A 17237-nucleotide genomic window follows, 5' to 3' on the forward strand; every position below is an offset into this window, starting at 1 on the left:
GATAAGCAATTTGATGAAACTTTGTGTATAGTTTCATTACATTAGTACCTTGACCATATTACCTTGACCAAGTTCGACAATGAGCATTCTCTTAGTCAGGATAAGCAAAGCAACTTGATTGGCCGGGACTTTGAATTGGTTGATGCTTTGGGGTATGATAACTTTGGTTATAATGAAGTACTGGAACATAACAACCCAGCTTTTAATTGAGCTAGAATGTTTAAACTTGGTGTAGATGTTCATCAGGTCTTGACTGAACATTTTGAGCTACAGCTTGGCAATTTCATTGGTCGATGCTTTGGGACAAGATAACCTTGATTTCTATCTGACAGAGAGTGATGAAATTTACAGTATAGTTTGATTGCTCGATACTTTTGAAAAAAATATGAAAGTGCGATTAATTAATGTGTCATCTTTTACTTTGGGGTTTTGGCGGGAGACATCAGCCATACTGTTTGCTTGTTTAATATCCCCTATACAATATACGCTCGACCTCATTACCCGAACTGGGGTAGAAAAGTGGGATCTTTGACAATGAGGCAATGAACTTGTACATTCTTTTGCAGCTGCACAAGAGGGAACATCAACGCCGGATTAACCATGGTGGTGGGGAGGGGGGCTGATACCGACCGTGAAGCCCCGCAAGGGGGTCGGGTCAGGGGGTTCTCCCGCTATGAAATTTTAATTGGAGGCCGAAAACGTGATTTCATGGCATTTCAGGCACTTGTGTCGGAGCCATTTAGAAATACCTCCCCCAGAAAAATAAAATTCTGCCACAAAATTAGCCACAATCCATGCGGGTGCTGTGAAATTTCTAGAGGAGGGAGCTGGAACCCATGAGCCCGTTAAATTCGCCACTGTAAATGAGCAGAGCTACATCAAATCTAATTTTGAGTCCCTCAGTGATAAATAACTTGATTCAAAATCGTATTATAGCCCCAACGACGATTTGATGAATGGAGACCGTAACGTTACGACAAAGTCTAACACTATAAGTACCAAATAGTCATACGAGATATGTGCATCTCATCAAATTCAGCTTATACCATACCCACAATAATGTTACGGAGTCAGTGAGTTCAAGTTAGACAATACGCTGATTTTTCACGTTTAAAGATGGTGGCACTTCCGGTTCGATCGACAAACTCCATATTTTGTGTACGAATCAGTAATTACTTGTCTAGTATCGAATTTTTTTTTAGGTCATTCTGACCTATATTTCGACAATTTTTTTTGAAAACTTTGATCCTTAATTTCACCAAGGGGAGATAATTTAGAAAATTTCCAAGGACATCATTGAAGTCGCATTGGCAAGATCTACTAACATTCTAAATTTCACGAAAATCGCATAACTATTAAAGAAGTTGTCAAATTGGTAATAACTTCCGGTTCGAAATGACAGCGACGAATTTTCGAAATGCCAAAATCCGAAATTGCAGATTTGAAGTAAATGTTTCAAGATACTCAAAGAAAAAAGAATTAGTAAAATAGGTCAAATAGTCACAAAGTTACAGCATTGTAGGTCAAATGCATTCCTTCGTAAAATTCGGTGATTTCGGATTCGTAAAACGTTTTGAAAATATATTTAATCAACAGCCACCACCCATTTTTGGGGGGATAGGTAAAAGTTTCAGAACGATCCTATGGTTAGATTCTGAGAAATCCGATTTGTGGACAAAACACACAAAAAAAATAACAATAATAATCTTAACAGAAACAATAAGCTTTCATATGTAATATGAAAGCTTAATAATAATAATCTTAGTAATAACAATAGTCTTTCACCGAAGGTGAAAGCCTAATAACTAGAATTGCGCGCAATGCTGAAGGCTTTCACTGTCGCAAAGGCGTCACACGATCGCCAGATGCATGACAAAAGCGTCCCCACCACTCCCCCCCCCAAAAAAAAAACCACACTCTAGCATAACTCAGATATCGACCCCTAAACATGCTCTAACTCTTAAAAATACGCTGTTTTCAATTTTCGTTCTCTTTTTTTCGGCTACCCATGAAAATTAGAAAAATTGTACAAGGGTTTCACACAATACACTACCCAGTAGAATCTCGATTGAGCAAGTTTGAAAAAAATCATTGGCGGCTTTTCCGAGAAAAGTAATTATATAACTGTTAAATTAAACAACGGATAACTCCTACCTCTTAAAATGATTTATATAATTAGTAAATAATTATTATTATCTAATGATTGTTGTTTTTTGACATATATAGTGTAACCAATATATACATTGTACTTTTATAATCAATATGATACTGTGCATTAGTCGTTTTTCTGTTCTTCTGATTTGAATTTCTTCATGCAATATTTCTAAATCGCCAGTAGGAATAAATGTCTCTTATATAGATACATTATGCTGGCTGGAAATTACACGGTAGGCTAGTCTGTGGACTGTTTGTAATTCGCCAGTAGGAATAAATGTTTCTTATATAGATTCATTATGCTGGCTGGAATTTGCACGGTAGGCTAGCCTTTGGGACTGCGCTGTATCATACGGTCTGTCATTGAGTCAACTGGCGGGGTTTCGATTCCCCGGTTGTACGTGACAAGGAGTAGGGTCGCCTGTCCAACCTCGTGGGTTTTCTCCGGGTCCTCCGATTTCCTCCCACTGCTAATGACCCCTACGCGTAAGCGAATTATTAAAATAATGAACCATATGTTAGTCCCGAAATGACCTCTAAACATTCTGGTACAGCGGCGCTAGTCTTCTTTTAATATAGAATTCCAACCGCCAAGGGATCTTTTACGGTCACACCAATGTGTACACGGGACTTCGGAATCGCGTTCATGTCAGCTACTCAAATATGTAACTGGTTCAAAAATTGATTGAATATTCAATGAAATATCGCCAATTTTCTGGTTTCGTGCACGTTAAAGATTTGACGTCACTAATAAAATTTTAATATCAATTACAGATAGAGTCCATGCTCAAACAGCGTCACGCCTTTTATCACAGGTACAATATTCGATACTTCTGTACGATACTACTGCAACCGCTAAACAAATTCGACTTTCTTATAAACAGCGCGAGCCGTCGATTTCTATCCAGTTGATTACCGGTATAAGATAATTTTGACAAAGAAGCAACAATATTAATTCAAAGACTAATTATTACAAACAGCTATCAACTATTTCTGTTACAGGGTCACTAAACCCATATATTGGATAGCAGAAAACACTCATAGTTGAAATAATTTTAGTTCAAATATCATCACTGATAAAAGCACTCTTGAATTGGCTCTATACGTTGACAAAACGTACAGATTGTATCCCCTCTTATGTTTCGCTTAACAATGAAAGGTGCCGTGTTCAATATTCGATCCCTTTGTTCTGCTACTCCTGAAATTTGGAACTGTTGTACAATGGTTTTATATATAACACTACTGATAGGCCTCTCTGTAGAAGAAGTTCCAAAAAAATATTATGTTGACTTTTCGAGAAATAGACCTCTAAAAATGCTCCAAATCGTAAAAATACGACGTTTTCGATTTTCGATCTCATTTTTCGGCTACCCCTGACATTTCAAAAAATGATACAGTGGTTTCTCACAACAGAGTACCCATTTATCTCTCGATTGAGAAAGTTTTAAAAAAATCGTTTGGGGCGTTTCCGAGAAACATGCGTCTAAAATTGCTCGAAATCGCAAAATATCTTACTTTTCAAAGTCACATAACGTTTTTAGTTTTTGTCGCTGAAGTACCATCTGATAGACAATTCAATTGGCTATTAAACGATATAAAACTTTAACTCAACGCCAAGAACACAATTGATACATGACTACTTCCGGTGATTAGAGGATTTTCATTTATAGTTCATAGACTGGTTTGGTCCTTCGACTTCATATTCCTGAAATTTCAGAAAAATCGTTGGAGCCGTTTTAAAAAAATAAGAACTCTACGATTTGACCAAAATGCGAAAAAAGTGAAAAATCAAAGTTAAAATTTCAGAACAAAACTTATATTGTTGGAATCGGATTGATGTCAGCTATCCAAAAATATAACTGAAATTTCAAAATTCCCAAAAATAAAATTTTTAGAAAATTTAGAAAATTTTCCATTTTTCACCAAAAAAATGAGAGCTACAAAGTTTCTAATTTCCACAGGTTAGAACTGCTATCTGCTCAGAAATGTCTCCAGCTATCCAAAAATGTAAATATCTGAAGAATCCATTGAGAATTAAGAGAATAATGCGCACAAATTTCGAAATAGCTTTAAACAGTAGCTGCACACCACTTTCACAAGAGAAAATCAAACTTCAGACCTCTATCTCTTATAGTTGCTGAGAAATAGGCAAAACGGAAAAAAAAAATAATATTAATCTTAGTAATAACAATAGTCTTTCACCGAAGGTGAAAGCCTAATAATATTAATCTTAGTAAAAACAATAGGCTTTCACCGAAGGTGAAAGACCTAACTAGACTTGTTTGCAAGACTGAAGGCTTTCACCGTGCCAAGGCGTCACACGATCGCCAGATGCATGACAAAAGACTATCCCCACCTCTCACCCCCTAAACAAACACACACTCCCCAACCCCCCAAATAAAAACACACATTTGCATAACTCAGATATTGACATGTTCTTTGCATGCGGATTACGATAGAATGGAATCGAAAAATAAAGTTGATCTACGCGAAATGTTAAAAGAACAGTTTCGCGAAATGGACGAAAAGCAATGTCGAAATAGATATTAATATCAAAGTAAAATGAAATGGGGTTTAACACCATTCTGCTCGGAATGGACCATGAGGAATGTTTCGAACGTACAGCGGCGCTAGCCTTCTCTTATATACAATTCCAACTGCCAAGGGATCTTTTACAGTCATACCAATGTGTATGCGGGACTTCGGAATCGCGTTCATGTCAGCTACTGAAATATGTAATTGGTTCAAAAATTAAATATCGCCAATTTTCTGGTTTCGTGCACGTTAAAGATTTGACGTCACTAACATGTAAAAGTCTACTATTAATTACAGAGTCCAGGATCAAACAACTGAAGCAGTCAAGAGCCAGGATGTTCGCGACTACTTTGTTTTTTTATATTTACTGAAACTATCATATTTCATTATTTGTTAGCGTAGGACATTGTCATTTATATATATATTAAACATGTATTATATGTCTTATCATAGAAGTCTATAGTGTTATCTTCTTTCGTAATCATTTGTTTAAATACCTTAATTGTTCGTACCTTTCTAACCAGGGAAATTATATAACTGTTAAATTAAACAATGGATAACTCCTACCTCTTAAAATGATTTATATAATTAGTAAATAATGATTGTTGCTTTGTTGTTCTAATGATTGTTGTTTTGTGACATATATAGTGTAACGAATATATACATTGTACTTTTATAATCAATATGATACTGTGTATTAGTTGTGTTTATGTTGATATGATTTGAATTTCTTCATGCAATATTTGTAAATCGCCAGTAGGAATAAATGTCTTATATATAGATACATTATGCTGGCTGGAATTTGCACGGTAGGCTAGACTTTGAGACTGCGCTGTATCATACGGTCTGTCATTGAGTCAACTGGCGGTGTTTCGATTCCCCGGTTGAACGTGACAAGGAGTTGGGTCGCCTGTCCAACCTCGTGGGTTTTCTCCGTGTCCTCCGGTTTCCACCCATTGCTAAAGACCCCTACGCGCAAGCGAATTATTGAAATAAAAAAAAATAAACCATATGTTAGTCCCGAAATGATCTAGTTTGTGTCGAGTGGAAGTTAAACCCCATTTCTCTCTCTCTCTCTCTCTCTCTCTCTCTCTCTCTCTCTCTTTCCATACACATATATATATCAATTAGGCTCTCTATAGAAGGAGTTCCCCCCAAAAATATTAGATTGCCTTTTTGAGAAAAAGACCTCTAAACATGCTCGTACAGCGACGCTAGTCTTTTTTTATATAGAATTCCAACCGCCAAGGGATCTTTTACGGTCACACAAATGTGTACACGGGACTTCGGAATCGCGTTCATGTCAGCTACTCAAATATGTAACTGGTTCAAAAATTGATTAAATATTCAATGAAATATCGCCACTTTTCTGGTTTCGTGCACGTTAAAGATTTGACGTCACTAATAAAAATTTAATATTAATTACAGATATAGTCCATGCTCAAACAACGTCATGCCTTTTATCATAGGTGAAATATTCGATACTACTGTACGATACTACTGCAACTGCTTAACAAATTGGACTTTCTTATATACAGCGCGAGCCGTCGATTTCTGTCCAGATGATTACCGGTATAAGATAATTTTGACAAAGAGAGAGAGAAATGGAGTTTAACGTCCACTCGACACAAACTAGGTCATTTCGGGACTAACATATGGTTTAATTTTATTTCAATAATTCGCTTGCGCGTAGGGGTCTTTAGCAGTGGGAGGAAACCGGGGTACGCGGAGAAAACCCACGAGGTTGGACAGGCGACCCTACTCCTTGCGTCGTATAACCGGGGATTCGAAACCACGCCAGTTGACTCAATGACAGACTTTATGATACAGCGTGCATACGCTAACCATTCAGCCATCCAACCCCCCTTTTGACAAAGAAGCAACAATATTAATTCAAAGACTAATTATTATACACAGCAATCAACCATTTCTGTTACAGGGTCACTAAACCCATATTTTAGATAGATGAAAACACCCATAGTTGAAATAATTTTAGTTCAAATATCATCACTGATAAAAGCACTCTTGAATAGGCTATATACGTTGACAAAACGTACAGATTGTATCCCCCCTTATGTTTCGTTTAACAATGAAAGGTGCCGTGTTCAATTTTCGATCCCTTTGTTCTGCTACTCCTGAAATTTGGAACTGTTGTACAATGGTTTTATATATAACACTACTGATAGGCCTCTCTGTAGAAGAAGTTCCAAAAAAATATTTTGTTGACTTTTCGAGAAATAGACCTCTAAAAATGCTCCAAATCGTAAAAATGATACAGGGGTTTCACACAACAGAGTACCCATTAGCCTCTCGATTGAGAAAGTGTTTTTAAAAAAAAAATTGGGGGCGTTTCCGAGAAATATGCGTCTAAAGTTGCTCGAAATCGCAAAATACCTTACTTTTCAAAGTCACATAACTTTTTTATTTTTTGATAGAAATTTGTCGCTGAAGTACCATCTGATAGACAATTCGATTGGCTATTAGACGATATAAAACTTTAACTGAACAACAAGAAAACAATTGATACATCGCATTTTCCGCACAGGCACCCGTTTTTCTGAATTTTGTCCAAGTTTTGGCATTTTTTTTTACCACTTCTGGTGAATAGAAAATTTTCATTTTTACTTTAATGACTAGTTTCATCCTTCGACTTCATATTCCTGAAGTTTCAGAAAAATCCTTTATGTCTTTTCTATAAAAATCCTATAATAATTGACTATTTACAGGCAAAATAACGAAAACCGGGACTTAAACAAAATTGCCCATTTCTAGGCAACTGCTTATATTACAAACTAATTTTAACATACATTTTCTTCGTATGGATTATAGCTACAAGGTTATAAAAGTTACGTAGATATTTGAAAAGCCTGAATGGGTTGTAAAGAGGTTAATTTTTTTCACCTCTAAATCGAATTTGCTCGAAAATGAAATCGAAATTAAAAAAACTAAGCTCAGCGTTTTTTGCGCCTTTAAAGGGCACACTCTTTTAGTTATATGAGTTTTAAAAAAAATAATATTTGCTTTTGAAAAATGGTACCTTACTGTCAAAATTGTAGTTTTTGGTAAAATTATGCCACTTCCGGTGCCGACAGATAACACTATCGGTAACAAAAAAAATGACCATTGAGACAACAGAGCATATGAACTTTGTTTTATACAAATCGAACAATAAATAATTTCCGGACAGGCACCCATTTTTCTGAATTTTGTCAAACTTTGGATACCTTTCGTGACTACTTCCGGTGATTAGACAATTTTCATTTTTACTTTAAACACTAGTTTGGTCTTTCGCCTTCATATTCCTGAAGTTTCAGAAAAATCGTTTGGGCCGTTTAAAATGGGTACGATCTCTACGTTTTGACTAAAATGCGAAAAAAAGTGAGAAATCAAAGTTAACTTTGCAGAAAAATATTTATATCGTTGGAATTGGATCGACGCAGCTATCCAAAACTGTAATCAGAATTTAAAAATTCCAAGAAATAAATTTTTTTTTAGAAAATTTTGAAAATTTTGCAATTTTCACCTAAAAAATCAACGCGACAAAGTTTCTAAATTCGACGTTTTTGAACTGCTATCTGCTCCGAAATGTCTCCAGCTATCGAAAAATGTAAATATGAGAAAAATCGATTGGGAATTAGCAGAATTGTGGCCGATTTTCAATTTGCGTGCACGTTAAAGATTTGACGCATTTCCGCTATGCGCACAAATTTGGTTTTACATTTAAGCACTAACCACCACCCATTTTCCCCGAGAGAAAACCAAACTTCAGACTTCTATCTCTTATAGTTGCTACGCAGTGTGAAACCCTAATAATAATAATTTTAGTAAAAACAATAGTCTTTCAGACGAAAGTCTGAAAGCCTAATAAATGATAATAATTTTAGTAAAAACAATAGTCTTTCAAGTCTGAAAGCCTAATTAAGGCCTCCACTTTTGTATCATGAATGTATTGTGATGTGCTATTGTAGTCGCTCTTCGTTTCCGGTTAATGAAAAAATAGATGTTAGAACAATACCTTGTCTCTCTCTTATGGCGATTCTGCTATACACATCATCTAAAATGAAGGAAGAGAACTTAAACGTGGCCTATTCAGCAGAGTCATCCAGCAAGACTTGACCCAATCTTCATTTAAAATGTACCCCCTGTTCAGATGGGGTAACATTAGCACAGTCACGATAATTAACAAAGTCTTGATTATCCATTTTGCGTTGAATCATCAACAGACGTTGAACAGCAGATCGGATTCAAATACAATGAAAATTGGACAGATAGGATGGCATCGAGAGTTGATTATCGTCTTTTTCAAGTTAATAAATGTCTAATTTATAGTTTATGTAACATTTCGGGCCTAATGAAAGACCTGCAAATGTTATACTATGGCTATCTTTTTATACGCCCACATTTTTATGTGGACGTATATTGTCGTCGCCCCTGTTTGTCCATCCGTCCGGACGTCCGTTAACAATTTGTTTGTGGACATTCTACATGTCACAATTTTTATCCGATTTCAACGAAACTTGAAATATAGCTTTATCTTCCTAAGATCTCGGTTCCTTTCGATATTGGCATGTATCGGACCGTAACATCATGGATTATGGCCCCTGATTGTACGAAAAATCACGTTTTTAGCTTGTGGACACTCTAGAGGTCACAATTTTTATCCGATTTGGTTTAAACTTGAAATGTAAGTTTATAACCCAAAGATCTCGGTTCCTTTCGGTATTCGCGCATATCAGACCGTAACTTCCTGAATTATGGCCCCTGATTGTTCGAAAAATCACGTTTTTAGCTTGTGCACCCTATAGAGGTCATAATTTTTATCTGATTTAAAAAAACGTTTTAGTATATCACCGTTACACCCTAAGGATGGCCGAGTTCGACTTTCATGAAAATCGGCCCAGACAAAATGTCCGGCCCTCGTTCTCAATTAGCGTAAAAATATGGTATATAATCAAGATTGTGGACCCTATGGAGGTCACAATTTTTATCCGATTTTGATGAAACTTGAAATGTAAGTTTATAACCCAAAGATCTTGGTTCCTTTCGATATTCGCGCATATCAGACCGTAACTTCCTGAATTATGGCCCCTGATTGTAAGAAAAATCACATTTTATGCTTGTGCACCCTATAGAGGTCATAATTTTTATCCGATTTAAAAAAACGTTTTAGTATATCACCGTTATACCCTAAGGAACGTTGAGTTCGAATTTCGTAAAAATCTGACCAAAATTGACAGACAAAATGGCCGCTTCTCTTACCCAAATATGGTATATCAATGTTGTGGACCCTATGGAGGTCACAATTTTTATCCGATTTTGATGAAACTTGAAATGTAAGTTTATAACCCAAAGATCTTGGCTCCTTTCGATATTCGCGCATATCAGATAGTAACTTCCTGAATTATGGCCTCTGATTGTACGAAAAATTGTTCTTCTCCGCTGATTGATACTTATGTATTTCAGGAAGCTTTATTAGAACTTAGAAATAATTTACATTTATCACAAGATGGTGCATCTGATATGTATAAATGGCCTTGTCAACAGAGGAATATAGGTGTTATACTTGGTTGTTTAGCAGAAAAATTAGCAGGTAAATCACTAAATAATATAATGATTAATGTATGTTTCAAAACAGCTCACATACCCACCGTAGATTACAGTAAATGTGACATACATCCACTATTACCAACATTGAGAGTAAAATAGAATAAGTAAATATGTAAGATAACATTTATTTGGTATTTTTGTTGAAATTTCAGGGCCTAATAGTGTTTCCTTATTGTCATCTGATGTTTTACAGTATCTGATCCAGAATCTGGTAATATGTTTGATATTTTTTTATGTAAAATAAACATTTATCATTTAGTCTTACCTTTTTACACCTCCACATTTGTAATGTGGAACGTATTATGCCGTCGTCCTAGTCTGTGTGTCGTGTATGGCATACATGTATATGCTATATTTCTTAACAGATCGTCTTGAAAGTTTGCATACTTATTCCTTATACCCTATTCTTTTTGGTGTATGTCCAACCTGAAAGGGACAGGGACCGCCCCGCAATTTGTTTTGTGTATCGCATACAGGCCACAATTCTATATGGATCATCTTGGACCTGGCATACTTATTACTCTTTTAATTTTATACCATAATTATTGATTTTGGTACATGCCTGCCCCCAGAGATGTGCTTCGCCTACACTCTGCAATTATGAAGGGAACATCTTGCAACTTAGCATACTAATTCCTTATTTATATCCAGCAATTATTGATGTTGGTGCATGTCCGTTCCCCAGGGGCGATGTCATGCCCATATTTTAGTGTAGGCATATTATGTCATCACCTAGTCCGTCGGTCAACAATTGGCTTGTGAACAGGAAAGAGGCTATAGTTTTTGATGGATACCTTTCAAATTTGGTGTGTGTAACAAAGTACTCTTTAACTTTCATCAAATTAAACTATCATTTAGGTGCTTAGAACTATATGACCTCAGCTGGTTTTTGATAATATATGATATTGGCTTTTCAACTCTGTATAAACTACGGCCTGTCAGATGTGCAATCAGGAACTTCCAGACAACGGCCCGTGATACTATCGTCTAGGAGTTTCTTCGAATTCACGTTGTGATAACTATTTCCAATGTTAAATTAAGACTGGAACACTTTTTACGTTAACTATGTTTTTATATCTTTATAACATCCATAATACAGGAATATAAGCTAAATATGAGTTCTCTTTCCCGAGCTTGTATTTACTAGATTACGATTATCATCATTCTCTTTATCCCACCATTTTGTAGGACAAGTTTGCTGACGTACCCCCTAACATCATATGGCTCTCCTACGACTTAACAGGGTGCTCTAATCCGAACCATGTTTGTTTCCCAGCCTATCAGCTTAGGAGGCTGTTGGTATAATCGACCTTCTCTGGGAAAGGCTCTCAATGATATCTAAAGGAAATTCAACTGCGCACGTTCGTTATAAAGAGGTTACATGCATGAGTCATGTATCGAGCCCCGGGAAATTGACCAGGCGCTTCCTTTACCGGATTGGTCAGGTGCAAAGATGCTACCCTAGATTTCAACACAGTGTACTTATATGGGCACCACGATTCTAACACATGGGATTACCATATTTGAATTATCAGACTATGATGTCATTACCCAACTTTAGACCACCAGACACATTCTTGTTAGCTTATTTCTTGTTTTCAGTGGTACTAGCTAACGACGACAAAACATTAACAAGAACACCTCTACAGAACTTAGGTAACCTCTACCGTAAATAGACCCCATAGTATTATAAATACGCCCCTTTGCTATGCTTAAAAGATGGGTTCCCGCGTACAAACTGGGTGATTTAATGGTATATATGGACTAAAAACATATTCAAACTAATTAATTTGTCATAATTTTGCTTCAAATCCTTCTCAAACATTGTAATTGCGAAGAAATGCCCTGCTATAAAAAATTGATCAAACCAGGTCATGTTTTCGTCACATCACTTACCTCTCTTAGAAGTCAGAGGAGAATTCATTGCATACATAAGACGATGTTGTCTTTAATCGCTTACTATTTATTACAAATATCGAATTCGAATCCTAATTATATTCTCGGATTATCCACTACCCGCGTCTTTTTCCGTTATTTTTATCTCAGAAAGTGTTGTATGTCTAACTCTTCATAAAGTTTATCAACTTGTACATCAAGCGCTCAATGTACGCGTGCAGAAATTCCTAATCGTCGGGCTGTTGATTAGGGAAACCTTTACATTTTTGTCCTGTATACGCTCCATAGAGTGTTTTTCGGGGAATCCAGTATTTTTCTAGTAAGATTGGATATCTCTACTTTCCATATATACCAAAATTACCATACTTTCATTGGAAATAACCACCCGATAAATACTTCCTAATCGTCGGGCTGTTGATTAGGTAAACCTTTACATTTTTGTCCTGTATACGCTCCATGGAGTGTTTTTCGGGGAATCCAGTATTTTTCTAGTAAGATTGGATATCTCTACTTTCCATATATACCAAAATTACCATACTTTCATTGGAAATAACCACCCGATAAATACTTTTCTGGGAACCCATCTTTAAATAAGCACCGTTGCTTAATTAACGTCGTTATCTAAAATGCATTCAAATTTGTACCTTATAACCGGATTCCTGATAAAAAAAATAATATAATATACAAATGTCAACCCAACCATCTCAGTCTCACCGTTTCACGCATAGTAGGTACAGAGCACGGGGTCGGCAAACTCAATAACGGCTCCTTGATCAAAGTTACAATTCTATTTATACATGTAAAGGCATGCACGAGCTTATTCGCACGTATTGGAAAATTGTTTGGTTGCTTTATTTGAGAAGATACTGATATTAAACTATATTAAATTCTGATAAATTGGTAGCTCTTCAGATCGGGAAGCGTTGATCATATCACTTACCCTGTTTGTGTATTGTACGTTTTTATAATAGCTAGCAGATAATTTACGATATCTGAATACTTTCTGAAAGAACATATAGCTTAAATTGTTATTAGATTTTAGTTTTTAATAGGCCATTTTTTTTATGATAGTTGGATATCAATCACAGATATCAAATATGAACAGCCCAACGCAGCTTTGAAACAAACAGCATTGTAATTTTATGCAGAAATGCATTTCCCTGTTCCCCAATCCAATTTGATATTTGATTAAACTTCACATTTCATTTAGACCTTAGACAATTACGTTTCAAACTGGTACTGAGAAGTAATTCAAATTTATTATCATCATCGGAGAGATGTTTTGCAAATAAAGAGGACAAAGTAATATTAATACTATAAATCAAAATTGTATTACTGTTATACAATATAGATATGTACAACATCTTAAACTAAATGGTAGATTATTCCATAAAACAGGTACGCACGTATCAAGAGATAGTTTGTTACTGGTTGCAGTAAATTTTACTATACACGTTCGTTCGTTCGTTCGTTCTTGGTGTTTAACGTCTGCTTCCACATAAGTGATATCGCAGACAAGACACGTTTCTATGTATTCTATTTACATGCCATAAAAGTTTTAACCATAAATTACCTTATTTTTCATTTTGCACAATTTTTTAAGTTATCGAAAACAGTCAATTAATAAATCTATAAACAAAATTAACAACCGTAATTCAGACAACAACTTCTAATACACATTTTGGTTGAAATAAATAATCCATGTAGCTTGTTATTTAGTTTATTACTTTATGGCCCCAATCAAGTATCAAAACACCACATTTGTTACGAAACACCTATATAGGTCAAGGTTTTCAAACATTCTGATCAATCAACTATAACAAAAAGATGGCAATATTTTCCCCAGTTTGACTGTATATACAGGATACTAGTGCTCTAATATTGTATTTTAAAAAACGATTAGAAATATAGACGGTGTTATTGATGAACTATTTAAATGTTCACATAACATCCCAAGTAATTATATCGTCTAGTTCTATTGGCGGCAGATCTATCGTTCAATAATTATAAGTTTATGGAACTTTAAAATCTTCGCTGAATCCACGGGACAGATACAATACCATGCTGATTTTTATTTTTCATTTCGGCGCCAACGGCTCAGCCTTCAATGCATACTATCAATCAAAGGTCAATCTGTGAACTTGCGCGTTTAATCAAATGAAACAATGTCTAAAATGAGATCCCCTTCAATAACCAATTCCCACCTTGTAGTCTTGTATAGACAATAGGATTTATATTGTACATATTTCATCTTTTATTTAGCAATTCAAATCGTTCTTATTTACCGAATTTTATGTCGAATTACGCGACAATGATACATATATACTTCCTCAATGTATGTAAATGTACATTTCATCCACTTTTTATGTAATTTACAACCACTTTTTATACCCCGACATGGAAATGTGGTCGTATATTGCCGTCGCCCCCATCCGGCCATCCGTCCAGCGTCCACAATTGCTTCTGGACGCTCTAGAGGCTAAAGTTGATATCCGATTGACTTTGAATTTATAACGTCAAAAGTTATCGACCGATCTGTATGAAATTTATATGCATCATTTAAATTAGTAAAACAAAGAAGCCTATTGAATTTCAGCAATTGCCGTTAATTACATCTAGAGTTATGGCCCTTGCTTCACTTTGTTGAATCTTGGGAACGCTCTTATGACAAAAGTTATCGACCGATCTGTATGAAATTTATATGCATCATTTAAATTAGTAAAACAAAGAAGCCTATTGAATTTCAGCAACTGCCGTTAATTACATCTAGAGTTATGGCCCTTGCTTCACTTTGTTGAATCTTGGGAACGCTCTTATGACAAAAGTTATCAACCGATCTGTATAAAATTGATATGCATCGTTTAGATTAGTGAAATGAAGAAGCCTATTGAATTTCAGCAATTTCCGTTAATTTCTTCTGGAGTTATGGCCCTTGTTTCACTTTGTTGCACCTTGTGAACGCTCTAACAACAAAAGTTATCAACCGATCTGTATGAAATTTATATGCATCATTTAAATTAGTAAAACAAAGAAGTCTATTGAATTTCAGCAATTTCCGTTAATTACATCTAGAGTTATGGCCCTTGTTTCACTTTGTTGAATCTTGTGAACGCTCTAATGACAACAGTTATCATCCGATCTGTTTGAAATTGATATGCATTATTTAAATTAGTGAAACGAAGAAGCCTATTGAATTTCAGCCATTTCTGTTAATCACACCGTGAGTTATGGCCCTTGTTTCACTTTGTTGTACCTTGTAAATGCTCTAACGACAAAAGTTATTATCCAATCTGTTTGAAATTTATATGTATCATTTAAATTAGTAAAACGAACAAGCCTATTGAGTTTCAGCAAATTTCCGTTAATTACATCTAGAGTTATGGCCCTTGATTTACTTTGTTGAACTTTGTGAACTTTCGAACGACAAAAGTTATCATCCCATCTGTATGAAATTTATATGCATTATTTGAATTAGTAAAACGAAAAAGCCTGTCGAATTTGAACAATTTCTGTAGATTACTTCCAGAGTAACGGCCCTTGTTTTAGTTTTCATTCGCCCACATTGAAATGTGGACGTATATTGCCGTTGCCCGCGTTCGTCTGTCTGTCGGTCCGTCCGTCCATCGTCCACAATTTCTTGTGAACGCTCTAACGCCAAAAGTTATCATCCAATTGTTTTAAAATTGATATATGTTGTTTAAATTAGTGAGATGAAGAAGCCTATTTAATTTTAATAATTTCCGTTTATTACGTCTAGAGTTATAACCCTTGTTTCACTTTGTTGAACCTTGGGAACGCTATAATGCCAAAAGTTAACATCCGATCTTTGTGACATTTATATGCATTATTTAAATTAGTGAAATGAAGAAGCCTATTGAATTTCAGCAATTTCCGTTTACTACATCTAGAGTTATGGCCCTTGTTTCACTTTATTGAACCTTGTGAACGCTCTAACGCCAAAAGTTATTATACGATCTTTGTGAAATTTATATGCATGATTTAAATTAGTGAACCGAAGAAGCCTATTGAGTTTCAGCAATTTTCCGTTTACTACACCTAGAGTTATGGCCCTTGTTTCACTTTATTGAACCTTGTGAACGCTGTTAACGCCAAAAGTTATCACCCAATCTTTGTGAAATTTATATGCATGATTTAAATTAGTGAAACGAGGAAGCCTACTGAATTTCACCAATTTCCGTTTATTACATCTAGAGTTTATAGCCCTTGTTTCACTTTATTGAACCTTGTGAACGCTGTTAACGCCAAAAGTTATCACCCAATCTTTGTGAAATTCATATGCATGATTTAAATTAGTGAAACGAGGAAGCCTATTGAATTTCACCAATTTCCGTTTATTACATCTAGAGTTTATAGCCCTTGTTTCACTTTATTGAACCTTGTGAACGCTCTAACGCCAAAAGTTATCATCCGATTTTTCTGAAATTTATTTGCATTATTTAGATTAGTGAAACGAAGAAGCCTTTTGAATTGCAGCAATTTCCGTTTATTATGTCTAGAGTTATGACCCTTGTTTCACTTTATTGGTTATACCCGATCTTTGTGAAATTTAATGCATGATTTAGATTAGTGAAACGAAGAAGCCTATTGAATTGCAGCAATTTCCGTCTATTATGTCTAGAGTTATGGCCCTTGTTTCACTTTGTTGCACCATGGGAATACTCTAACGCCAAAAGTTATTATCTGATCTTTGTGAAATTTATATGCATGATTTAAATTAGTGAAACGAGGAAGCCTATTGAATTTCAGCAATTTCCGTCTATTACTTCTAGAGTTATGGCCCTTGTTTCACTTTGTTGCACCATGGGAACGCCCTAACACTCTGCCGATCTGTATGAAATTTACATGTGTCATTTAAATTAGTCAAGAGAAGAATCCTATTGAATTTCAGTTTATTACTTCTAGAGTTATGGCCCTTGTTTCACTTTGTAAACGCTCTAACCTCTAAAGTTAACTGCCGATCTGTATGAAATTTATATGTGCCATTTAAGTTAGTAAAAAGAACAATCCTATTGAATTTCAGGAAT

The 17237-nt window shown here is 35.4% G+C and overlaps 1 protein-coding gene across 4 annotated transcripts in view; it reads left to right on the plus strand.

Annotated features, from left to right (window-relative positions):
* LOC126814505 (RING finger and SPRY domain-containing protein 1) overlaps positions 1 to 17237 on the plus strand; it is a 332620-nt gene that overhangs the window by 157818 nt on the left and 157565 nt on the right. For all 4 annotated transcript variants that reach the window (XM_056099495.1, XM_056099494.1, XM_050539686.2 and 1 more), the window contains exons 4-5: positions 10153 to 10279; positions 10449 to 10507. In XM_056099495.1, coding sequence (XP_055955470.1) covers positions 10153 to 10279; positions 10449 to 10507 — 186 coding nt within the window. The remainder of the gene's footprint in view (positions 1 to 10152; positions 10280 to 10448; positions 10508 to 17237) is intronic.

Source organism: Patella vulgata, chromosome 3 (assembly GCF_932274485.2).
Source record: "Patella vulgata chromosome 3, xgPatVulg1.2, whole genome shotgun sequence".
In the NCBI taxonomy this organism is placed as follows: domain Eukaryota; kingdom Metazoa; phylum Mollusca; class Gastropoda; family Patellidae; genus Patella; species Patella vulgata.